General features: G+C 54.2%; 1 protein-coding gene across 2 annotated transcripts in view; it reads left to right on the top strand.

Moving 5' to 3' along the window:
• Positions 1-5513, top strand: part of HTRA3 (HtrA serine peptidase 3) — a 32448-nt gene extending 26935 nt beyond the window's left edge. Inside the window, exons 7-9 of one of the 2 annotated variants that reach the window (XR_003520970.2) lie at positions 1115-1163; positions 2885-2980; positions 4369-4414. Coding sequence is in view for 1 of the 2 variants with exons in the window: in XM_027599929.2 (XP_027455730.2) it covers positions 1115-1163; positions 2885-2980; positions 4369-4534 (311 nt within the window). In the remaining variant the exon portion in view is untranslated. Of the gene's footprint in view, positions 1-1114; positions 1164-2884; positions 2981-4368 lie in introns of both variants that reach the window. The other variant, XM_027599929.2, reaches the window with a different exon arrangement.
• Positions 5514-26122: the final 20609 nt, after the last annotated feature.

Here is a 26122-nt window from a genome sequence, read left to right as displayed (position 1 = left end):
GGTCTGTGGTGATGTCCCTTCTCCCATGCCTGATCCTGATGTGGATAATTGTCTTGTCTTTTTCTTTTTTATTCTTTTGGCTGATAAGTCTGGCTGAAAGCTTATTGATTTTATTGATCTCCAAGAGTAAGCTTTTGCTCTTCATTTATTTTCTGTATTGAATTTCTGTTTTCTCATCTCACTGATTTCTAGTCTTTATTATTCCCTTTCTTCCTCTTACATTGGGTTTCATTTGGTCTTCTCTTTCTAGTTCTCAAGGTGAAAGCTAAAATCAGTGATGTGAGACCTTTCTTCTCCGATATTAGCACTCTGGTACTATTAATTTCCCCCATGTACTGCTTCACCTGTACCTCACAACTGTTGATATGTCATTTTCCCATTTTTATTGGTTTTAAATACTTTCTAATTTCCTTTTTTCTTTCTTCTTTGAAGATGAAGAATTCAGAAGTGTGTTATTTGGTTTCTAAGTTGTTGGAAATCTTCTAGATACCCTTCTATTACCGATTTCTACTTTAATTCCATTGTGGTCAGAGAGCATGTTTTTGTAAGACATTTTAATTGTACTGAGACTTGTTTTATGGTACTAAATAGGTAAATGCTATTTCTGGGGTTAAATCACTTTTTAAGTCACAGGCTGACGCAGCCTTGGAAAGTTGTGTGTTTAAGTCTCCAACTGGAGGGCCTGGCACATGGCTAGTACTCACTGGGCATTATAGGCTAATGTTATAATTTATGGGGAAGGCAGGAGAAGGTAACAAGTTCAGATCTGAGCAGATGAGTTTGGGGAGCCTGTGAGATGGAGGCTGGAGAGGAGAGCCCCACTGGCCATTGGGGTTTGAGTGTGGGGCTCAGCGGCCAAGCAGCTGTGGGAGCTGATGTGGTTGCATGGGGCCTGAGAGCAAGGGTGAGCATGAAGTTACCAGACTAGGCAGGACATCTCCCAGCTCCTCAACAACAGCCTGGAAGATAGAGGCAGCTCTAGCCTGTGACCATATAGGATGGATCCTGCTGCTTTTTGCTCCTGGGGGGAATTTCGGCCCCCCACATGGCTCTTCAAGGAGGGCAGAGGCTTTCATAGTGGCTTTAATGGAGTCCTGCCCTGTTTTGTTCCCAGACTGGAAGAAGCGATTCATTGGCATACGGATGCGGACCATCACACTGAGGTGAGTGTCTGAGGATGCAACCCTGCTGCCCCTCCATCCTCATCCCTCTCCTCAGCTCTCCTCCCAGACCCTGCCCAGCTCTGTCTGGCCACCTGCAGGTGTTCCCGAGGGCCAGACACTCAGACTCCCAAGCCTCTGCTCAGGCAAGCCCTCTGCCTGCAATGCCTTTCCCCGCTTTGTCTGATAGGTTCCTTCAGCTCCCTCAGGACTCCATTCAGGTGCCCCCTCCTCCAGGAAGAAAGCTTCTATGGCTGCCATACGAATTACCACAAACTGGGTGGCTTAAGACGATAGGAATTCATTATCTTGCCGTTCTGGATGCTAATAGTCCAAAATCAGAGCATCAGCAGGTCTGTGCTCCCGCTGGAGGCTCTGTGGGGAGTTCTTCTTTGCTCTCCCTGCTTCTGGGGGGCTCCAGGTGTTTCTTGGCTTGTAGCCACATCACCCCAATCTCTGCCTCCATCTGCAGATTGTGGCCTCCTCTGTCTGTGTTCAAATCTCCCTCTTCTTTCTCTTATGAAAACACCAGTCCTTGGATTTAGGTCCCACCCTAAGTCAGGATGACACTACCTAGAGATCCTTAATGAGTTAGATCTTTAAAGACCCTATTTGTACCAAAGGTCACATTCTGAGGTTCTGGGTGGACACGAATTTTGGGGAGACACTGTTCTCCTCACCATGCCGCTCAAGTGCGGGGAGTTCCACCTTTTCCCCCTGCATAGCTGTGCTTCTTTTCCAAGCATTGCCCTGGCCCCACGGGTTGGAATTGCCTGTTTGTACCCTACACTCCTCAACTTTGAACCTGAGCTCCTTGGGAGTGAGGACTCTGTCCTGCTCATCAGTATCATGTCTGTAGCAGAGTGGGTGGCTGGAAACACTGATAGTGAAATAAAGGGTGGGGTGTGTAAGGAAAAGGAGAAAGAGGGGGAAGGAAGGGAATCAGGGAGAGAAAAATATGCAAAGCCAAGTCCAAGGATTTGGAGAAGGAGGAGCATTGGGTGCTCTGGGGAAAACTAAGGCATGCTCAATTGATTATACCCTCAAAACTATACAGTCCCTAAAATGATCATTCTTCCATTTGATCAACTGCTAATCTAGGGATTAAATCTAACAGTCATTTGTAATCAAGACCAATATACCAACTTTTATCTATTAAATGTGTTCTTTCTTTCTGACTGTCATCCATTCATCCATCACACCATCTGTCCATCCATCTATCACACCACCCTTCCATCAGTCTATCACACCATCCGTCTGTCCATCCATCACACCATCCATCCATCCATCCATCCATCTATCCATCCATCATGCCACCTGTCCAGCCTCTGTCTATCCAGTCCATGACTCACTCATTGCTCATCTTTCATCTGTCCATTTATCCATCCTTCCTTCCATCCATCCATCTGTCCATTTGTTCATCCATCCTTCTACCTTTCCTTCCTTTCTCTCATCCCTCCTCCCACCCACCCTCCCGTCTATCCATCACCCTCCCTTATCCACACTTCTCATCACCTACCTTCAGTAAACTTTCTCTTGAGGATCCCATGTCAAGTGGGGGACACTGAGAAGAATCAGTGACAACCCAGAGTGGTCAGTGGTAGGACAGAGCAGTGGCGGGGTCCAAAGATGCCTCTTCTGGCGTGGGTGGTGGGGGGAGGGAGGGCAGCTTTGTGCCACGGAGGCTCAGAAGAAGTGTGTTCATTGTGGAACTTCCTTTTCAGTTTGGCAGAAGAACTAAAGGCCAGCAACCCAGACTTCCCATCGGTCAGCAGTGGGATTTATGTGCAAGAGGTTGTTCCAAACTCACCTTCTCAGAGGTAGGCTGCACTATGGGAAGCAGGGACACTGGACAGGAGGCAATCAGACATCCTGGCAGGTGGAGTTGGGTGGGCATGAGGCCTAGGGTGGGCCCGCTTCAGTGACCTTGCTTGACCTTGAGCCACCATTCCCCCCCCCAGCAAATGACATGGCACGGAAGTGGCAGGTGGGATTCCGGCCTATCGCCTAAACCGGGGGCAGGCTGAAGAGATGAGGTACCCCTTAGAGCATTGGCAGTGCCCTTCCTCAGCCCAGTGTGTCCTCTCCTTTGGGTCTAGAGACAGAGTAGTGGAGACCCCACCAGAGCTCAGTCCCCAATCCAGCCCAACTCCCACCAGCTCGGTGGGCACACTGGGGTCTTCCTGGGCCTGTTTCCTCATCTGAAAAATGGGCACAATTCGGCCTCCCCTTTCTCCCCTCAGGAGGCTTTGTCAAGATCAAATGAGACAAAGCACCTTTTTCTTTGAAACTGCCAAGTATCGGAGAACAGTTGACTGTTTGCAGCACCGTGAGCTGAGCCAGCCCGTGTAGTGTAGGTGCTGCATGCTTGCACGGCTGATTCAGGCCCCAGAGGGGCTCTGAGCAAGCCCCTCCCTCCTCTGCCCCAGGTGTGTGTCTGTACGGTATGTGAGCTCATTCGGTCAGTGGTCTACACAGTAATCCCTGGAGCTGGAGGTCGTGCACAGGGGGTCTATGAGGGGCGAGGGCAGGATGTGGAGTGGAGAAGAGCCAGGCAGGCAGGCCTCCAGCCCCGCAGGGCCCCCGCCACCGAACAGGACCCCTCTTCCTGTTTTCTGTCATGCTGCTTCAGAGGCTGTGCGGGAAGATGCAGTCCCCATAGCGCAGGTGCTCGGTCCACAGCTGGCCTGTAGTAGAACTTGTTGGAACATAGGTCTGTGAAGCCAATGAATAGCCACCAAACTCAGGCCCCTTATTCAGGGTTTCAGCAGTTACTGGGAGGGACCCCAGGCAAGCCGCCTCAAGAACTAGAGCGGTGGGCTCAGTGGCAAGGGTGTCTGCTGCCTCATTAGTCAACCCTCACCGCAGCCTGGACCTCGTAATCCGCAAGCCTGTTCCCACATGGGACCGCAGATATGGAAACTGAGGCTCAAAGGGGCCAAGTGCCTGGCCTGTGGCAGCCCAGCCAAAAAGGCTACAGCCAGAACTTGAACCCAGCCCTTGTAATGTAGAGAAGAAGCAGGCTCACAAAGCACTAGCCCATTGGAGGACATCGGTTTCCATCTGGTGTAAGAACCTTGCAGTCAGGATGCTGTTCTTACCTGTTGAAATGACTTTTCTTAACTGCTGCTGTTTAACCGGATCGTCCCCTGAGCGGGGTCCCAGCCTCTCAGGGATGTGCGGTGACTGGGTGTCTCTCCATTGGCAGAGGGGGCATTCAAGATGGCGACATCATCGTCAAGGTCAACGGGCGCCCTCTGGTGGACTCGAGCGAGCTGCAGGAGGCCATCCTGACGGAGTCCCCTCTGCTGCTGGAGGTGCGGCGGGGGAATGATGACCTCCTGTTCAGCATCGTGCCCGAGGTGGTCCTGTGAGCATGGGGCCCCTCCCCACGTCGCCGCGTGCCAGAGCCTGCAGCCCGGGACAGGTGCCGGCCGAGAGGTCCCGTCCAGAGCTGTTGCCGCGCACAGGGTCAGGACGAAGGACCATGAACGGTCCTCAGCAGGGCTGGTGGCCTCCTCCTGGCCATCCAGGGGCAGAGACACAGGCAGGGCTTGGCCAGGGACCCACTTCAGCCTTCGGGAAGGTTGACACTCCAACATCACTGTGCCACAGGGGCAGCCGGTGTCCCCCTCGTACAGATGCTCCTGACGGCCACCTTCCAAGTGCCCGGGATATCCAGAACACTCCTCCGGAGTTCCCCACAGGTCCCACCCTCCCTTCTGCTCCCCTGCCTTTATACCTGTCCAACCTCTGTCGAAATGCCCAACCTGCACCTACCCCACCCTCTGCTCCCACTCACCTGCTCAGGTCAGTTCCCCAGCCCGTCCTCCCCGACGAAGGCCTCCCAGCCCCTGCCCCAGACGCTACAGTGCCCACCACAGTGAATGACCAAGGCTGTCGCTCCGCCAGCCTGGAGGACCTGGACGGCGGCCGTGTCTGACCCCCTTGAGGCATCAAGTGTGGGGACCTGGCCCAGAGCAGGCCCCGGGGGGAGGTCCCCTGGCTTCCCAGCCCAACCCTGTGGCTGGTGATGAGGTTCACCTTCCTGGGCGGGAGAGAGACTGGCCAGGAGCAGAGTGTCTGGGAGGCCGCTTGTCCCCCTGGAGGTGACCATGGGCCGGCGGGCAGAGGAAGCGTCCTGATGGGGGGAGGGCTTGCGAGGACTGAGCCGGCTTCGCCTCCCCTGTGCCGTTCTGCACGGGGCCACCGGCTCACAGAATCGGCCCCTAGAGCAGCTGGGGAGCACGTGTGTGTTGAGGTGTATTTGTGAGCTTCGCTGTACAGTGGACCCCCATTTGCTTTTACCATATGTTTCTCTACTGTGTGGAAATTAAAGTTTACGAGCACATGGTCCTTAGCCAGGAGGGGCCTCCGGGTAGCCCACCCCCCGGCCACAGCCTCTCTTGGATCCACAGCTCACACGCCAGCCAGCCGAGGGCCGGGGACACCACCCTGAGCTCAGGGGCATTGGGCTGGCTCCCCGACTTACTCCTGGCCTGTGGTCTCAGGCAAGATGCTTCCCTGCCCCTGCCCTGTCCTCTCCCCGTGGGAGGAGGGACATGGATGCCACCGCCTCGGAGGCGAGGGGGCCGAGCACTTGGAAAGGTGCCCGGCTTACAGGAGCCCCAGCTAAGCCGTGCTACATGTCCCCTAAAGCTTCTCTGTATCTGCTCCAGGTCACCTGGACCACAGACCACCCAGCGGTGGGGAAACGAGGCAGGAAGAGACCAAGCAGATTGCCAGGGGCGGGGGGCTGCAAACAGGGCGTCGAGAGCTATGATGTGCCCGGGGCAAGTCCCCCAGGTAGCAAGTGGGGCCACCAGGGTGAGGGTGAGGGGCGCCAGCAGATCTGAGAGCAAGGGGCCCGGGCCTGGGTTCTGGACCACCAAGCCCAGAGGGGGATAGAGACCCCCCTGGTCCAAGCCTCGCAGGGCGGCAGGGTCTGCCCCCAGCTGGCCTCTGGGCAGCCGTGTGACCCCTGGCCACCTTCCCCTTAGGGAGGGGTGAAAACCGCAGGACTAAAGTCCTGCTCCGAGAGGACTAAAGCTCCGAGAGGCTGAGGCTTGACAGGTCCAGGTATAAATGAGCCCGCCACAGGGCAGTTTCAGGTGGCCTCAGCCAGCGTGGCAGCGGTGGGAATTCTGTGTGGTACCTGGAGGGACTCACGGGACATCCCTGGAGACAGGCATGCCCGGCATCGGTGATTCTGGATCCCGCCGGCTGTGTGCCCTGTGGCTGGCCAGCAAGATGGGGAGAATCGGACCCTAGAGCCCCTGGCACCCACACCCGGAGAAAGACCAGAAACTCTCGCAAGCAGCTTTTAATGAGGATGCTGTGCTCTGGTTCAGCACCCCAGTTGTGCAGTCCGTGGGCTCCGATTACCACGTGCACTGAGCAGTCGTCCCCATGCCCAGGCCGCACCGAGGCCGCGGGTCTGTCCTGGGGGGGGTGAGGTCCTGGCACCCAGCTGGCTTGCACGAGCCTGAGCTACTGGGTTCAGCGCGGGAGAAAACCCCCAGGCTGAGGAGCGGCATGAGGGCCGCAGGTCCCTGAGCTACCGCTGACGGCTGACAGCCCAGAACTGTCCCTTGCAGCGGCAGCAGACCTCAAAGGTGGCGGGGGTGGGGGGGTCGCGGGCAGGGCACCAACGGGTCCTGCTGTCTGGGATCTCAGGCATTTCAGGGACTTCGCCCCCAAGTCTGGAACTGGGATAAACCGGGCTCCCCGAACATGGCCTCCGAGGGCATCGGTGGGAGCCGAATTGTCAGCTTCACTCCTTCCCCGCTGCTGCCACCCCAAAACCCTTGAGTTTGGAGGGGAGGGCCAGAAAGGGGGTGGTTGTTGCCCTGGTAGGAGCAGGGCTCGGCCGGAAGGCACCGGCTTTGCTGTAGTCAACATTGAATTAAATGCCATATAGAGGCTCCTGACTCAGGGTCTGGCCCCCAAAGTGCCCCCAAATGTCACTTCCCATCCCCTCACTCCCTGCCAGCAGCCTCCTGGATGACCAGGGCCATCCCCTCCAGCTTCAGGTTGTCCATCTGGGAGGTGGGATGTGGGAGGTTGGGGTCTCTGAGCTCAGGGGTCAGCCCAGCCTGGACTGTGGTCTTGGCTTTGCCCCTTTCTGGCTGACCCATGCTGGGGACTTCAGCTCTGGGTTTCTGCACCCAGGAAGGCACCCTCGCCCGGTGCTGGGGGCTGCAGCGGTGGGAGTGGGCTCTGCGGCAGGCAGGCCCTCCGTCCTCCACCAGCCACCCAGCCCTGCCCCCCACACCCCTAGCTGGGAGGAGCTGACTTCCCCGATGTTCCTCTAGCTGCACCCCGTGAAAAACAACTTTTCCAGAGCCTGCCAGGAGCCAAGCGCTGTTGTGCAACCTTCATGCTCCTGACGCAAGCCCCGGTGGCTGGGTTTGCAGCCCACCCCTCCACTATCTGTCCTGGGAGCTATAAACGGGGGTGCTGACAAGGGCAGCGCCCTCAGGGAGGAGCACCGTGTTCCAGCCTTGGGGGCCCTTGCAAACACCTGGAACCCAGGAAGGACAGGGCCAGAAGGAGCATCACAGGTCTCTGGCTCCAAATGCCCCATTGGACAGGGGGCGGGAACTGAGGCCCAGAAAGTAGGACTTGGGGTCCCATGTGATCTCCTGGCTGGCCTACAGGGGACCAGGGCTGGGCTGGAGCAGACAGCTGTGGTCACAGCTGCAGCAGGACGAACATCCGCCACCTGAGCACATGGGGCCGGGCCAGGTTCTCCGGGAGGGGCAGATCCTGAGGGTCACGGCCTCGTCCTCCTTCCAGGGCCCCTTTCCACCCCCAAGGGGATTAGTGGATCCAGAACACGGGTGACGAAAGATGGAAGCTCTGGAATGGGTCGGACGCCAGGAAAACCACAGGGCACCTGCCACTGTTACCCTGGCTTGAGCAGTGCCTGGGGACACCTGCCCCAGCCCTGTGTCTATGTGGACACGCCTGTTCCCCTGCTCTTGGTCCACGCCGTTCAGGTCTTTTGGGGTCCGACTCTGCACTCTCTCCCTCCAGTCCACCTGCTTCCTCCAGCCTTCACTGGATGCTGCCCACGCTCCCTCGTGCCTGCTCTGTTCCCTCTGACCATCTGCATCCTAACCCCGGAACCGCACACACAGCCAAGGAGACCTCACAGCCACGGTCAAGTGAAGGCTCCTGACACGGGAGGTTATCCTGGATGATCCGGGCAGGCCCTGGGGTCACAGGGTCCTGATCGGAGGGAGGCAGGAGGGTCAGAGTGGAGGATGGAGGGTCGGAAGCAGAGGCTGGGGAATGTGAGGAAGGGGCTGGGGTACACAGGGAGCCCCTAGAAGCTGGAGGACAGGGTTCTCCCCTGGGGCCTCCAGGAGGACCCAGACCTGCCAACACTCTGACTTTAGCAGAGCACATAGAGGCGTATACACGACACACATCCGTGAAACCGTTCAGCCCTCAGTTGCACCAATTTTTGGCAGGATGCATACCTCTGGACATTTTTTTTCACTCCACACATCAGGGTTACACCTACTTTTCCTGATTCAATTTCTTCCCTTTTTATACATTTCTTTTCCATTTTGGTTGAACCGTTTCCACCAGGAAATGGTTTCACAAAGAAGTACAGGGGCGGGGCGGTGAGTGAAGAGATGACATGCTTGAAACGTTTTCATTTTTTTCAAATCATTTTTATCGTGAAGTGTGACTCACATACAGAAAAGTGCCCAAACCTAACACTTGAATATACAGCTGACCCTTGGACACTGTGGGCGTTAGAGACGCTGACCCTCCATGCGCTCAAAATCCACATATAACATTTGGCTCCCCCCAGAATGTAACTACTAATAATCTACTGTTGACCAGAAGCCCTACCAATAACAAAAAACACTGATGAACACATATTTTGTATGTTAAATGTATCATGTACTGTATAAGAAAGTAAGCTAGAGAAAAATATGTCACTGAGACAATTATAAGGAAGAGAAAATGCGATTACAGTGTTGTTCCGTGTCTATCGAGGAAAATCCGCGTCTAGGCAGACCCTCAGAGTTCAAACCCGTGTCACTCAAGGGTCATTTGTATTCTCAGAAAGCAAAGGCACATCACCACTCCCAAGTCGAGAGCCAGAGCCCTGACAGCCGCCCACACTGCCACATCCCCCCCAGAGGATCCCAACAACCCCGCTCAGTGGTAACCATCCCTCTGGCTCCTTCCTGTCCCGGGTGCCTACCTTCCTGTTAGCTTCCTGACACTTGATTATTTCACGTTTTACACTAGATGACTCGTGTGTGGAGCATAGGAGAGGTCAAATTTCACTTGTTCCATGTGGATATATGGATATCTAATTGTCCCATAAACAATTTATTTGAAAGGCACGTCTTTCTTCCTTTGCCATAAACCAAGCTCCCATATGCCTGTAGATCTGTCTCTAGGCAGATCTAGGGACTCCTTGTGCCCTATTGATCTTTCTCTGTGTCCTTGCCCCAACACCACCCCAACCTAGTTATTTCAGCTTTAAGATAGAATTTGTTATCCAGTGCAGTAAAGCCACCACGCTGGGCTTTTCCTTCAAGAGTGCTTCACTATCTTGATTCTTTGCTTTTCTGCATATATTTTGGAATAAATTACCAAGTTCCACCCCTTGTGAATTTGGTTAGAAAGGCACTGAATCTATAGGTCAGTTCTGAGAGAGGTGACACTTATGATATTCAGGCTTCTAATACATGAACTTGGGTGTTCCCCTATTTATTTACATTTTCATTAATTTCTGCAAATGATGTATAGTTTTCTGTGTAAATAGCTTCCATCTAATATCATAAATGGTATTCTTTAATTTTTGTTTTAATTTCCCACTTTGCTGGTATATCAATTTGTTTTTAAGATTTCTTATTTTTCATCATGTTTTATACTGGCCTTATAGACAACGATCTTGCCAAAATCACTTGTTAATTCTCACAATTGATTATTTTGGATTTTCTACATACTCAATCACATCACATACAAATAATGAGTTTTATTTCTTCCTTTTCAATCCTAATACCTTCTACTTCTTCTTACCTCACTGCGCTGGCTAAACCTCTAGTTCAAGGTCATGCAGAAATAATGAGAATGGACATTTTAATCTTGTTCTTGATCTCAAAGGGAAATCTTTCAACATTTCACCATTGAAAACAACGTTTGCTGTAGGTTTGTTGTAGTTACCCTTTGTCAGCTTAAGAAAGTTCCCTTTTATTCCTGGTTTGCTAAGAGCTTTTATTATGCATGAATACTGATGTTAACAAAGCCTTTTCTGCTTCTACTAATATGATCAAATGATCTCCTCCTTGTTCTGTTATTGTAGGAAAATGCATTGATTTTGAAATATTTTACCAACCTTGAATGACTGGACAAAACCAGATTTTATTATGATATCTTATCCTTTTTTATATTCTTGCTAATATTTTGCTTGAGATTTTTGTGTTCATAAGTGCACTAGGTCTGCAATCTCCCTTTTTCCCAAGGTTCACATAGGAGTTTGCTCCTAAAATAGCCTTCTAACATGACTTAGGCAGTTTCTACTCCCTTTCTCCTCTCTGAGAAAGTTGGTATAAGATTGGCACTTCTTTCCTAAATGGTGATAGAATTTTAGAATAGGTATCTATTCCTGGAGTTATGTTTGTGGGAAGGCCTAAATAGTGGATTCATTTTCTTTAATAGCTACAGGACTATTTTGATTTTCTATTTCTTCTTGTGTCAGCTTATGTAAGTTGTATTTCTCTGGAAATGTGTTCATTTCATCTAAATTTCAAAGTATTGGCATAAAATTATTCATAATTTCCTCTTTTTATTTTTTTAGTTTTGTTTATTTTTGTAGTAATCTCTGTACCCAACATGGGGCTCAAACTCATGACCTTGAGATCAAGAGTCGCATGCTCCACCAACTGAGCCAGCCAGGCGCCCCTCCTCTTTTTATTTCTTGAATGTCTTCAGTTTCTACAGTTATGTCCCTGTTTTTATTCTTGACATCACTATTTGTGTCTTCTCTCTTTTTTTCTTGCTTAGTCTTGCCAGGAGGTTATAAATTTTACTACTCTTAAAAAAAACAAACAAACAAGATTTGGATTTGTTGATCCTTTCCATCATGTATTTGTTTTGTTTCCTATTTCATTCATTTCTGCTCTTACCCTTATTATTTCTTCTACTTTCTTTTTTGGGTTTAATCTACCTCACCCCTTCTTCAATATATGCACCAGAAGATAGAACTTCTCCCCAATGCCACTTCAGCCTGCATCACCCAAGTTGTTTTTTCTGGAACTCCTTTTAGGTGATGCTGCACATTGTGTTTGGAGCACAGTCTGGGACCAGACAACCTGCATCTGAACTTCCGCTTTACGACTTTCTAGCTGGTGGCCATGGCCAGGTGACTTCTCATTCCTCAGTTTTCTCATCTGTAAAATGGGGATAATCATAATTCTCACCTGGGGATTAAATCATTAAAACACTTTACATAGTGCCTGGCACAGGGTATTCACTCAAAATATGTCATTAGCTGTCACCCCTCTATTACCCCCTGCTCTCCATTTCTTTGTCTTTGGCTATCTAAACTCAAGAAGATCTCTTTGACTTTTCCTTCTATTTATTCTCTGGAACTCTTCCATAAATTCTTTCTTGTTCTCCGACTGGCTCTTTTTTTTTTTTTTTCTGTAGTAACCAATTCTTGCTTTATGGATGCCACATCCCTCCAGGATAGTAATTACGATGTTTTTAGGTCAACCTGTTTGAAAACAGCGTGAACTCCATTCTCTTTGGATTCAGCTCCGTTTCTCCACCTCGATCCTTCTGGCTACTCCTGCTTCTCCTCTAATATCAGCTGGTCCTTGTTGGTCTGCTGGAACATGTGACTTAGGGACTTGGCTAATTAATGAAAGTGCATTGTAGCTGTGCAGGTTTCTCTGCCGAGAGAGAAGTGGGCCATGATCTGTGGGTCCCTGGCTCTGCAGGTTTCTCTGCCGAGAGAGAAGTGGGCCATGATCTGTGGGTCCCTGGCTCTGTGCCTCCTGGCAGGCTTCACAGAGGGTGTGCAGAATGGGGCAGCCGGGATCCTCACCCCACTGACAATACGAAGAGGCTTTCCTCTGGAGTGCCACACTGCCCTTGGAGACCTCACATCTGCAGAGGAGCTGGACGGTTTCCTCTGCCACCAGCTCGGTTCACCAGCAAGCAGGCCTCCATCCCTTCACTTCCTCTCTCTCTTCTCTGCAAACCCAGGTGGCTCTCCTGGCACCTCGGGTCTCCCTTGGCGTGTTCCCTCAGCTGTGACCCCTCTGCTCCCAGCAGAGATTAGTCTCCCAGAAACTTGTTAGAATCTCCTGTCAGTTTGTGGCCACTGCTCAGGCCCAAACAGCTTTTTAAATTGCTTCACTCTGTACCTCCCTCCTTTCATTTCCCTGGGACTAGGAGACAGGAGGGGAATAAATGCACACCTGGGTCCAAACTAAAGATAAAAATGTCTTTAGTTTAATTTCTAGATTTCTTTACTGAGGTCCCCTCCCCAGGATCCAACATGAGACTGTGGGGGTTGGCATAACACAGGGAAGGAGCAGACTCCTGCTCGGACCTGGCTGCAAATCCTGGTTCTGTCATGCATGGTAAACTCTCTGAGCCTCAGCACCTTGAGGCCGTTAATATGCATGTCCCAGAGTTGTCAGAACACCACCTGACCATTCCCTCCAGCCCAAGTGTGTCCTGGTGGAATTAGGAAAAGCCTCCTGATCCTCCAGAAGCTTTACTGCTGCTTCCCAGGAAGTACAGCCGTAGGCAGACAAGTCTGCTCTGACCTGGGATTTGAGTGGCACTGTTTAGAAATGGGTTAACCACGGGGTGATGCAGCACACAGACGGGTCCCAGGGTCCAGCCCACAGTGGACACCCAGAGCCACCAGTCCCAGTTCTGGTTCTGAAAACAAACCTTCCAAATGGACTCAGTTCTGCTCCTCTCTCCTGCTTCAGCCGACAGGGTTCCCAGGAGCTCCTGGCCCCCACACAGGCACGGGGACAGTGTTCCTTCAGGTGGCAAGGGGATGGCTGAATCTCAGTGGCAGAACTTCGGCGAGGCAGGTTCCCCACCCTATACCAGTAAACTCGCACACATGGAGAATGGCCCCACATGGCTTCCTTCCCACCTGCAAGGGCTAAGCTCTGTGCAAACCTCCTGACAAAACAGGAGCTTAGTAAACTACAGGCCAGTCCAGGCAACGGGGGCAAACAGGGCCCTTTGTGTGTTTTTGCATTCACTGGAAAAAAAAAACAAACCAGCAAAGACCGCCTTTTAGATAAACAGAATGTCCATGACCCAAATCACTGTGTTACTGAGAAACACAGAGTCTTTACAAAGCCTGCCCTTTGTGTCTGCCTTCCCCCCCAGCTCACCTGCTCTGCAGCTGGTCACACAGAGACCAGGCCTTCCTCTATGTTACTCCTCTGCCACCGTCTGATACAGCCCTCCTCAGCCTTGCTTCAGGCCCACCTGGGGCCTTGAGGCAATGCACGACTCCAGTGCTTGGGGCACTGTGGGCAAATTTATCCCACAGTTGGGCAACCCCCACCGGACCTGGGCCCTCCTCCTGCAGAGGCGTCTGCCCGGTTCCCCTCGGGGTACCTGGAGGACCCTGCAGCTCCAGGACCTGGCTCACCTGCGTGCTTCTCAGCCTCCTTGAGCTCTCCCACAGCTTCCCTGCAAACCCTCTCTACTGCTGCCCTGTCGTAGGCTTTACCTCCGAGTTCTATCCCCACCTGGGACCCCCTTTTTCTACTCGTTCTCAATGGTAATGACAGACTTGTCAGATGCCAGAATTGAAATTATTGTCACCGAGGAACATGTGTGCAGAAATAAATGGGTATCATGGGATGGTGACCAGAGGAGCTTGCAGGAGGTGAGCGTTGGAGGGACACCGACAGGCAAGCAAGAGAACGCGGGCGTGAGTGCTCTATTTGAGAGGTGACCCCCAGAAGCTCTGTGACGAGTGAAGAGTTTAGACAGGGAAGAAAAGGAAGCTAAGGGGCGGTGAGCAGGTCACTGCCGTGGCACCTCTGGGAAACAGTGTGAGCCACGCAGCACTGTTCACCTGAGGGGACAGGAAGCTGGGTGACTATGGCCCAGCCCCCACTGTCACAGGCGAAGGGCAGCTCTGCAGGTGTGCCCTGGGTGAGCGCAGAGGGAAGCACTTGAGCAAAGCGGCAGTAAGATGCTGTCCGAGAGCCCGGGGATGGTCATGGGGAGGGCATGTGGGTGGCTACCCAGAGCATCTGCGGCTATGGACACGGCCCCGGGGTAGGAAGATGCATGAGATGCTGCAGGAGGTTAGAAATTTGGCACCCCTTAAAACATGTTTGAAATCCCTTATGCTTTGTTGATATTTTTAATATGAAAAAGAATTCAATTATGAAATATTTCAAGTGCACAGCAAAGAATAGAAAATATAACTAAACTGTGAACCTTCTGCCCAGCCCTGGTACACTGTAGCATCCGAATACATGTGTCTCCAGCGCTCTTCTTTGAACACATGCAATGCCCCCACGCACCATAGGCAGCTACTGTCCTGATTTCTAGCTGCACACGGTCGTCACCTGGCCAGCAGTTTCCACTGTTGCTGTGATGGACGCGGGGGTCAGCATAGTCGCCTCTCCTCTGTGGATAAATGCTCTTTTCTCTCTAGAGGCTTTGCGGTCCTTTGGTAGTTGGGAGGAGAAAGACGACATGGGCTATAAATGATGAGCGGAGTGTGGAAGGTTTTTTGGCTGGCCCTCTGCGGAGGGGTGTGCAGACCCTCGCCCTAGGGCTCCGCAGACCCTGCAGTGGCACCCCGCTTGCACACACAGCTGTTTTCCTGTGAAGAGCTCCGGAAAATACCATTTTCTTGTTGTTGTTTCCTTTCCAGTGGGGCTTGAACACCTCTCGGGCTTGGTGCCCCCAGCAGCTGTCAGCTCGTCCAGCCTTCTGTCCAGGTCTGTGCGTCCCCCCGCCATAGACACCCGTACCCACTGCACACACATGTGTGGGCGTGGGCGTGAATCTGTGTGCACACAGTTGCCGACGCCGGGCCTCCCCATGCTCAGTGCGTGCAGGTCCGGGGGTGCACGTGCTCACGGGGCAGGTGCTCAGGAAGTTTGCTGAGTCACGGGAGTCGTGTATCATGACCTTTTCATGGATTCTTCCCCAAGTCAGAGGACAGAGGCCCAAACCCAGATTCTGGAAACCCCCCCAAATATCCATCAATGGAGGAATGGTTAAATCCAATATGGTCCATCCATACAGGGGGGATGTTTTTCAGTCTTAACAAAGAAGGACGTTCTGACACCTGCTTACTCCATGGATGAGCCTGGGGGACATTATGCTCAGTGAGATGAGCCTGTCACCGAAGGACAAATCCAGGGTCATTCTACTTAGAGGAGGCCCCTAGCAGAGTCGAATCCACAGAGGTAGAAAGTAGATGGTGTGGGGAGCGAGGGTGCCAGGGTCTGGCAGGGGGAGGAATGGGGAGTCAGAATTTCATGGGGACCCACTTCCAGCCGGGGAAGATGGAAAGTGCTCTGGGGATGAGGGTGGGTTGACTGCACAACGCTGTGAATGTATTTAACGCCACTGACCCAGACGCTTAAAAACATAGTTGAGATGGGCAATCTTATGTTATGTGTATTTTACCACAATAAAATATTTTTAAGGGTTAAGTTGTCAAATTTTATATTATATATATTTTATCCCAATTTTTTAAAAGTGAAAAATGAACCCCCCCCCAGCACTTTGGTACTTTGTGTAAATAAAACAAGACAGTCTGCTTCCCCTGGCTTATGTAGAATTGGGGTCTGGTTTTTCACACCAGTGAACACAATCATCCGTGGAGCCTGGCCACGCACCAGCCGTATGCCAGGCGTGGGATGCCTCATCCTCAGTTTGACGCACACACCAAGCCCCGATGGGAACACCGCCATCACCCGCAAACACACGCGAGGAACCAAGGCTCCACATCAAATGTTTAAAAAGTGGCAGCCCGTAAATTAAATCCAGGTCCCTCTGACCAACACTGTCCTGCCCACTGGGCCTCAGCTTCCCACTCTGTGGAAAAGAAAAGCTTCATTCCTTCATACATTCTCAAATCTCTCTTGAGTGAGTTGTCTGGGCTGGCCTCAAGAGTTAATGGGGATGATCACAAAGTCCGTGCCCCCCAGGGACTCCCAGTCTGGCAGGAATGGTGTCTCAGTATGATCCTTGCAGAGCAAGCGCCCAACCTGGCCTGGTGAGCAAGGCATGCTTCCTTGAGGAGGTGACATTTGAGCTAGCCTTTGGAGATGAATAGGAGGAGGAAGTTCTGCAAGACAGAGAAACAATGTCATGGAGAAATTAAACCTGAGATCTTTGCGGTTCAACAGACTTAAATTCAAATCCGAAGCCTCCCACTTACTAGCTAGAAAAGCAAATAACTTACCCTCCCTGAGCCTCAATTTTCTCATCTATGAAATGGGATAATAGTGCATTCATCATGGGTTGGTGATGTAGATTGAGATCAGATGCAGGTGAAGTATCTAGCATAGTTCCTGCCTATAGTGGGCATGCAGTAAGCAAGCTGGAGCTGACACAGTCTCTGTATTACTAAGATGGTCCAAAAGGTTCTCCCAGCTCCCATCTAATGGCTTTCTAACTTAGAAAAGTAATGATAACAACAACTAACTCTCTCAAGCACACTCACTTCCATCAAGTAGGATTTGTACTCCCTCTCCCTGAAGTCTGCTCGCACCCTGGTCTGCCCGAGTAGAAAGCTGCCTTCTTACGAGATTAACATGCTTCTGCATGCATTTTTATACTGTATTTGGGTAGGAAGCATTGATGTGTCAGGTCATCCAAGGGCTGGGCTGTAATCTGGCCTCCATCCCCAGGGAGTCAGCACCTCTGCCAACAGTCCATGTCATCCACAAATAGAGCCATTTTCTATTTTGGTATCTCAGAGAGGGCCTGTTCATGGATGGGACCCAAGTTGGCCACTATCTTGACAATGTGTTTGCGCTTAGAGCAGAATTGCATCTAAAAATATGTTTTGGAAAGGTGGCTGCTGAGGCCAGCATTCTGCACAGCCAGCAGAGGTTTGGGGCTCAGGACAGAGCCTCAGCTGAGAATGTGGGGAGAGCAGGTACAACCTTGCCTGCTGCCTCCATGGGCTTGCTGTCTGAGCATGCTTCTGTCTCCAAATGCTGCCTCTTCTGGGAAGCCCTCCAGACCACCTGGCTGGGGGGGGGGGGCCTCCTTCCTCCTTCCCTGCTGGCAGCTTACTGGCCTGTCTCTCCCAGAAGACTGAGCTCCTTGAGGACAAGGCCCGTCTGATTCATCTTTGCTTTCCCAGCACTGACCTAGGTGCTTCGTGAAAGCTTTGAGTTTGAACTGACCTCAGTCCTCACCTTGTCTCTGTCATTCCCAGCTCTGTGACCTTAAGCAAGTCACTCTCCCTCTCTGGGACTCAGTTTTTGCACCTGGGAAGCAGAACAGCAGTCCATCCTCACAAGAGTGATTGTGAGGCTCAGCATATCCAGGTGCCCCCTCTCTTGCTGCCCTTAGACTCCTGTACCTACAAGAGCAGATCTTTCACCTGGAGCTACCTGGGCATGGACTCACACTGGGAATAAGAAAGGTATACTTCAGAGAAGATTCATTAGGATTAATGGGATAATTCAGGTCAAAGAAAATTAAACTTCTGTCTGGCACTTAGTAAGTGTCCCCAGAATATTAACAGCCATCACCATCATCACCATCATCACCATCACCATCACCATCATCACCATCACCACCATCACCATCACCACCATCACCACCATCACCATCATCACCATCACCATCATCACCACCATCATCACCATCACCATCATCACCATCATCACCATCATCATCATCACCATCACCAGCATCACCATCAACATCATCACCATCATCATCACCATCATCACCATCACCACCATCACCATCACCACCATCACCACCATCACCATCATCACCATCACCATCATCACCACCAACATCACCATCACCATCATCACCATCACCACCATCACCATCACCACCATCACCACCATCACCATCACCATCACCAACATCACCATCAACATCATCACCATCATCATCACCATCATCACCATCATCACCATCATCACCATCATCACCATCACCATCATCACCATCATCATCACCATCACCATCACCACCATCACCAGCATCACCATCATCACCATCACCATCATCACCATTGCCATCATCATCATCACAACCTTAATCACCACTATCACTATCACCCCATCATCAACACCATCATCACCACCACCATCACCATCATCATCATCACCACCATCACCACCACTACCATCACCATCATCATCGTCACCATCACTATTATCACCATTCATCATCATCACCACCACCATCACCAGCACCATCATCATCACCACCATCACCATCATCACCATCACCATCATCACCATCAACATCATCACCATCATCATCACCATCATCACCATCATCACCATCATCACCATCATCACCATCATCACCATCATTACCATCATCATCTTTATCTTCATCAGTGTTTCTCAAGAAGAATCTATTTACCTAATGGTATAAAAGGAAAATGTTGAATTGCCAAAGATTTTGTTGGGAGCAGAGAAGGGAAAACACCTCACAGCCTTACAGTCCCACAGGAGGGTAGGTTCCTCCTGGAGCCCCAGCCCTCCCTGGAGGCCACCTTCCCCTCTGACCCCACTCTACCTGCTCTGTGCATGTTACTCCTTTCTCCTCCCAGGTGTCCCCAAGGAGCAGCAAGTCCCTTGCCCTGTTTAGCCGAGTCCCCCCCTGTGGCACTGGGCCCAGCAGAGACCCTGGGCATGAAGGCCTTTCCTGACTCAAGCGTGTCGAGGTGTCTTCCCCACAAAGCAATCCCAGAACGGTCAATGGCTTCCATGTGTTTGTTCTGCGGTGTTACATGGAATACACATCCAGCCCTCTGCTAGCAACTCGTCAGATGTTTCCAGAAAAAACACCGAACTTGGAGAAGTTCAAGAACTCATTCTGGTTGCAGAGGCCAGAGATGGTGGTTCGTTCCCAGAGGGAGGCATGTGCAGGGCGTGAGCCCACCGTGGATGGCCAGCTCTTACGTTGTCAGGGCTCTGCCTCAGTGGAGTCAGCATGGAAACGTGCTTTGTGGCCTTGGGTGAGGGACGTCCTCTGAGCCTGTTTCAAAATACCTGTAAAATGGAGATCTCTGTCCCTGATGTTTTGGAAGGAAGTATAGCAGGCTGGCTGGAGACCGTGTCTACGAAGCTCCTCTGAGGAATGTGGTCCCAGCCCGGATTTTCTGGAGCTGGGATAAGTTGAGTGACAGCAACCACGAGGAGCCATCCTACCATCCAGGGGCACAGGAGAGGGCTGTAGGGCTACTGCAGGCCGGGCGTGGGGACACAGGCCACTCTCACGCCGTGGGTGGGTGACCTTGCAGTGCAGTTTGGCTCCGTCTATTAGAGGTTGAAATGCTCGTTCCCTTTGGCCCAGCAATGCCACTCCTCGAAACCCATCCTAGAGAAATACACATTTGTGCAAAGACACGTGCGCTCATTGAAGCGTCCATTTGGTCCATGGCTCACAAGCCCCCTGCTGGGCTGGGGTCAGGCTGGGGGTGGTGGTGAAGGGGTGACCTTGGGAAAACTTGTCACTTCCCCTGCCTCTGGCAGATCACCCCACTCAGATGCTCTCCCTGGGGACACTTGCCTGGCAGGAAGCCTCCTGGAGGCCCACGTGGCATCCACTCTGGAACGTGGGCACTTCATCCACCACACTCCCCATGGACCAGGGCTCCCGACCCGGCTCCCTGCGCCAGGGCTGAGCTGTGTGCTCCGCCTCTCTGCAAGCAAGCTAAGAGGGTCTGTCCAGCCTCTCACCTGGCTTGGGGGCTGCACACACCCGTCCCCACTGGAGGTAGAGACCACAGGCCTGGCCAGCCCGCTCCCGGGCAACCACCTGCCACTCTCCCTCACATTCTCCCCCACAGAAGCAGGGGACACAGCTAAGGTTGGTAAATCCAGCACCCCAGGCACCCCTTCAGAGAGGGTTTTTTAGAAGGGGTGAGGATGCAGCACCCTTTGCTCTTAGACAGACATCCTGGGCAGGGACAGCCCCGTCCAGCTGCCTGTTACCGCAGCAACGCTGTTGACCGCACCCCACGAGGAAGGCATCTGAGCACCCGAGGTACAGGATGTCATCTCATGACTTTGTAAACGAGTTTTTCCCAAATTTGTGCCGACAAGGAGACGTGCTCAGAGAGGATAAGAGGCGTGCCCAGCCCACACAGCACAAAGGTGGCCGTGCTGAATGTGGGCCTGGATCTATCCGATTCCAAAGCCAAGCTGTGAGCTCCGTGCATGCTGCTCGCAAAGCCACCACCCGACCCCAGCCTTCGCCTGTTTTTATAGAGACCGAGGGTCCTGCTTTTGAGTCTGGGTCTCTGAGCCACTACCAGCCTCTGTGAGTCAGGTTCCGGGCCAGGCACATACAGGGCTGACGACAAATATTTGTGGAATGAATGCTTTGTCGCCTCTCCAGGATTGAGTCAGAGTTGGTACGGGCCCTCCTTGCTCTCTGTTTCCTTCATCAAATCTCTCTGAGTACTTGCTCAAGGCCCAAGGCAAGAGGGGCTCAGGGACTAGGCAGGCGGCATCTCTGGCTCCAGGGCACATGCTGCTCATCGGATGCTGTCTCTGGGCAGACCTGCAGCCTCAGAGGTCCTGGTGGCCATGGGGTCACAGGAGTAGGTGCGGTGGCGCCCGTCCTGGCACCTTGGCCAGCTCACCTGCGGACCATCCCGTCACTCCAGCCGAGGGCCGCCTCTGTCTGCCTCTGCGGATCTCAGGCCAAAGGACCAGCCTGCATGTGCGCCAGCCCCGGCTGGAGAGGCCATCCCACGAGCAGCCCCCAGCCAGACAGGGACAGCTTCGTGGGTAACACCAGCTTCCTCGTGCCTCGGTGGGACCACTCCAGGCGTGCATCCTCCCTTCCCGGCTCCTCTGCCGGGGCTGGCTGGGGTTGTCCAGCTTGGGGACCCAGCACAGGGCAGGTGAAGCACATTAAGACGGCCAGCGAGGGAGTGAGCACTGTGGGCCGAGGAAATTGAGGGGGAGGGCGGTGTGCTTCCTGGAGGAAGCGGCACTGGAGCCAGGCCCTGAAGGCTGAGCAGAGTGTGAGGGGCAAACCCGTAACCGCCCCTGGGCCTCCTCGGGCCCTTTCCACCGCGGGCTCTGAGGACGGGACTTGACCATGAGGACCTGCCTCATCATCTATTTTAAAGGCCTTTTCAAAGAAAGGGCCTCAGCTGCAGAAATCATCCCCTCTTGGCCCATCCAGACTGTAGGAAACGGGCTGCTTCCCAGCACCCCCCCCACCCCAGAGCGGTAAGAGGCAGAGGGGCCCACACCCCAGGCCAGCCCGAGTCCGATTTCACTGCGGGCCCATCTCCCGTCAGAGCCCGTGGCCCGGGGCCGCCAGACGCCGGCCGGAGACGTGTAACAGGGGACCCCAGTGGCTCCGCTGGGCCCCGGCCAGCCCGCGCCAGAAGTCTCTGCTGCTAAAGTCATCGGCCCCGGCCCCTGTCTGCTTGTTCCTTCTCGCTGCATTCCTTCCTTCAAAGAAGGAATAAGCTGACGGCCCTTCCCTCACGTTAAGATAACACAGTTCACAGCAGAAAAATCTGAAAAGCACAAAGAAAAAAATGAAAACCCTCCTAACTCCTAACGTCAGCCTGCAGAGACAGTGTGCACAGCCTTCTCGGGTCTTCTCCGGCGTCCACCGAGCAGCCTGCTGGTGTGGGGATGGGCTTGCTCTGAATCCGCAGATCCAGCCGGGGAACCCGCCTCTCGACCATACTGAGGCTCCCGGGCCGCGGACACGGAGGAGTTCCATCCACCGATTAGTCCTTCAGCGGCCGGCCTCCCCCTGCCCGAGGCTCGCCGCCCTGAGGCTGTGCCCCGTGGGACCCGCAGGCCTGCTTTCCCCCTCCCCACGCACGGGTGTTGCTGCCGCCTGGTTCCCGGGCCACCCGCCGCCGCCGCCCCAGGGCTCCTCCTCCAGCACGGCTCTTCACTCCAGCAGCCTTATCTTTTGCCACAGAAGCATGGGAGCCGTTGGCCAAGGCCCGGAAGACGGCTCGCGCACATTCGATCGGCTGTCGGCGTCCCAGTGCCAGGTGCGCCCACTTGGGGGCATCGCTGAGACCCACTGTGTGCCGGGCCCTGGGGACTCCGAGCACGGGGATCTCCTACCAGTGTGGGGTCAGGACGGGAGCCCGGCCACCAGTCCTGGGCCGGCCTGAGTGCACCATGAGCAGGGATCGGATGACCGTGGACCGTGTGACGCATCTTCACAGCATGAACACACCACACGGAGAACGACACCGGCTCCCCAGGAACGCCAGGGGGGACCGTCCATCTCTGGCTTCACCCAGGGGCTCTCAGCCAGGGGACATGGGCCGTGTCTGCGGGCTTCTGCAGGGTCCCACGGACAGGGTGCTGCTGGCACCAGGCGGCCTGAGGCCAGGGATGCTGCTCAGCCTCCTCCCGGGCACGGGACGCCCCCACCCCACCCCCACACATCCCCCAGCCCCGAATGTCCACAGGGCCCAAATTGGGGACCCTGCTCTAGTCTGTCCTGCCTTGTAGCTGCATCGACTGGCTCTACCTGTCACTTAGGCCAGCAACTGAACCTGGCTGCATTTGGCCTTTCTAGACTCATTCCACCATCACCCTCTACCCCTCTCCGTGCTGCCCCATCGGTGAGCCCAGTCCTCATTGCACCCTGCTTGAGTTAGGGGGTCAAGCCTAGGGGTCAGGCTGCATGAGCAATGCCACCCCTGGTTCAGAGCCTGCCACACCGGGGTGACACTCCCGGGGGGATGGGACAGGTCACCAGCGCCCGGTCTTTGTATGGGGACTGGGTCCTCTTGGGAAACAGCGGAAGTTTTTCTGCTAGAGGTGCCATGCCAGCTCCCAAGTTGGTTTTCAGAGGAGAAGGAGGACAAAGTGTCCCAGCCGTCTAGGACAGAACAGGGACAACCCCAAGAGAGGAGGGTGGGAGTGCATCCCAGGAAGTATCTCTCCCAGGCCTGGGACGCAGAGATGGACCCAGGATGCCTCCGCTCCCTCAGGGGCCCCTGTGCTGAGACCGACCAGGAAGCAGGACAGATATAAGGCATTGGCACTGACATTTGCGGCCAGGGTTTGGGGAGCAGCTGCAGGGGGATGGAGAGACAGGCAGACGGTCAGCCGGGGGGAGGCCAGCAGACTCGGGGAGGTGAGGAGGAACAGGGAGGCACGCCCCATGCTGGAGTGCTCCAGCTGGGACTGCTCAGGAAAGTAGGACGTTGGACTCGGGCCCTGGGAGGAGGCAATGCACTAGGCCTTGGCAGGAGGGTGTGTGGAACAGGGGTCCCAGAAACCACATGGTATCTGGGTGAGGGGAAAAATCCTGGAAGCTGCCCCGAGTCCAGGTGCCCACTCCTGGCAGACTGGAGGCTTGGCCGAGGAATCAGACCAGAGGATGCCCAGTAGCTGAGGCCATGGGACTCTGCCCTCGCTGGGCCCTGCATCCCCTGGGGGCTCACAGCTGCTGAGACAGTCCCCGGGGGATGGGCATCAGGCTGCACCTGTGACGCCCAAGACACATCCCTGCACTTGCAGACCCCCAAGAGTAGACACCTGGGTAACTCTGTCCCTGGGACCCACCGGGGGTCAGAGTCTGCTCAGAAACCAGAAGGGAGCAGATGACCTGCCAACAGAGGGTCGGGGTGGGAGAGAGGGTGTGGGGTTCTAGTCTACTCGGGGTTTTGCAAAACAGAACAACAGGAACAAGGGCTTCACCAGCAGACATCCATCCCTCACGGTTCCCGGGGCTGGAAGGCTGAAACCAAGGGGCAAGCAGATTGGTTCCTCTGTCCCCGAGGTGTGCAGACGGCCACCTTCTTGCTGTGTCCTCACGTGGCCCAGAGACATCACCTCTCTCCGTCTCTTCCTATAAGGACACTAATCCCGTCATAGAGTCCCGCTCTCATGACCTGATCCTCACCCAAGCATGATTCCCCCACCTCCTAACACCTCCACTTTGGGGATTAAGGCTTTGACGTATATATTTTAGGGGACACATTCAGTCCATAGCAGCACCCCCCCCCCCACAAAACCACCAAAACAAAAAACCACATTGAATTCTGGAACTCTGAACCTCGGGATCTTGAATGTCAAAGTACAGAAGAGTAGACGGGCAGTGCCCTCCCCCTGCGGCCTCTTACACAGCTGTGCATGGCTGGGGAGATGCATGGCACGTCCAGAGCCTCATACCTGCTGGTGTCCGAGCAGGGTGTGGGACCGGGTGGCGGCCTCAGCCCCCAGGCTCCTGCTGATCCACTGTGTTGGACAAGAATATGCTACTTTTATAATTGGAAAGAAATACATTATATTTAACCAAAAATAACAGTGTGACAATGTGTCAACCGTGCCCCAGGCTAGGGAGACCCACTCTCAGAACCACAGACCAAGCTCCTCCCGGCGAGGCTGGGTCAGCCCTAGGCTGCCCTCACGTTCTGAGCAGACCCTTACTTCCCGAATCTGGCCCACCACATCTCCCCCAGCTCCCCATGCCCTGTCCCCACTGCCGGAAACAGGTGGCTGATCAGGGCCAGGACAGGCAGGGGGGGGTGGCCCCGGACACAGCAGTTAGGGAGGTCAGTGTGTCTCCCCCCACACCGCACTCTGGTCCCCTGTCTCCTCACCCAGCTCAGTCCTGGGCCTTGACCTTGGACTTGTAGACCACAGGAGACAGCTGACCCGAGGGTCACCTCTAGACCTCGCACCACACGAGGCTCTGCCAGGCTCCACACAGCCTGAGGCTCGTTGGCAGGATTCCAGGAAGTCATCAGGTCATCCAGCCCTTAGGAAGTCGGTGTCACCTGGGGACATTGCTTTGGAGCCACATGGGCGTGGCCTGGCAGCCTGAACGCCCAGAGCTGTGAGACCCTACGTTGGTCAGCTTACCTCTGGGACCTCATCTGTCAAATGGGTCCCTGAGTCTCCACCTCACGGAGGCGGTATGAAGGGCCTCAGAGATGGCCCAGATCACGTGGCCGGGTGCTGCAGAAGCCCCTCCCCCTCTCTGCCCAGCATGAGCGGCAGCTCCCGTTCTAGAATGTCTGAGATGGGAAGGGCACGCACTCACCCATCCCACAGCCGGGTGAGGCAGACTTAGGAAGGCCTGTCCCCTCTCCTGGACTGACCAGATGGCCGTGGCCACGGTGCCGCCGCTGGCAGAGCCGGGCGGGTGAGGTCTGGGGCCGGGGCAGTGAGGGCACAGAGGTAGGGAACCCCGAGGTGCAGAGCGCAGGCCTACGGGGAGACCCTCTGCACAGGGAGCAGGTGGAGGGCATCAGGCAGCCCCGCCCAGCCCCTTCCCCATCCAGGGCCGCAACCCCCACGTGTGCAGGGGGAAAGAACCCCGGGCCAGCCTCCGGCCCAGGGACTGAGCGAAGCAGGTGGAAGGTCCTCAGGCCCTGAGAGTGCCCCTGGGGTCCCGCCCGCTGGACAGTTTGGGGGAGTCAAGGAAAGGTGAGGTCCCCAGGACAGAGGGCGTCACTTTCTTACTGTCAAATGCCTATAGCCAGAGACACTTCGTGGAGGGTGCCATGCAGCCCCACGGATGGGCCGCCCCTGGGCAGAGGGGGCCTCCCCAGCTCCCCCAGGATGGCCTAAGGCCCGGGTAGTCCGAAAGACCATGGCAAGGAGTCTTTGGTCATAGGCGGGCAAGTTGCAGAAAACTCTAGAAAGCAACGACGTGACGCACTGTCACATGGGAGCAGCCGGGCGCTATTTAGGGTTTCAGCCACGTGGCCCCACGCAAGCTGAGTGCAGGAGTCACTGGGGCTGTGG

Source organism: Zalophus californianus, chromosome 2 (assembly GCF_009762305.2).
Source record: "Zalophus californianus isolate mZalCal1 chromosome 2, mZalCal1.pri.v2, whole genome shotgun sequence".
NCBI lineage: Eukaryota > Metazoa > Chordata > Mammalia > Carnivora > Otariidae > Zalophus > Zalophus californianus.
This window is presented reverse-complemented; position numbering and strand designations above follow the sequence as displayed.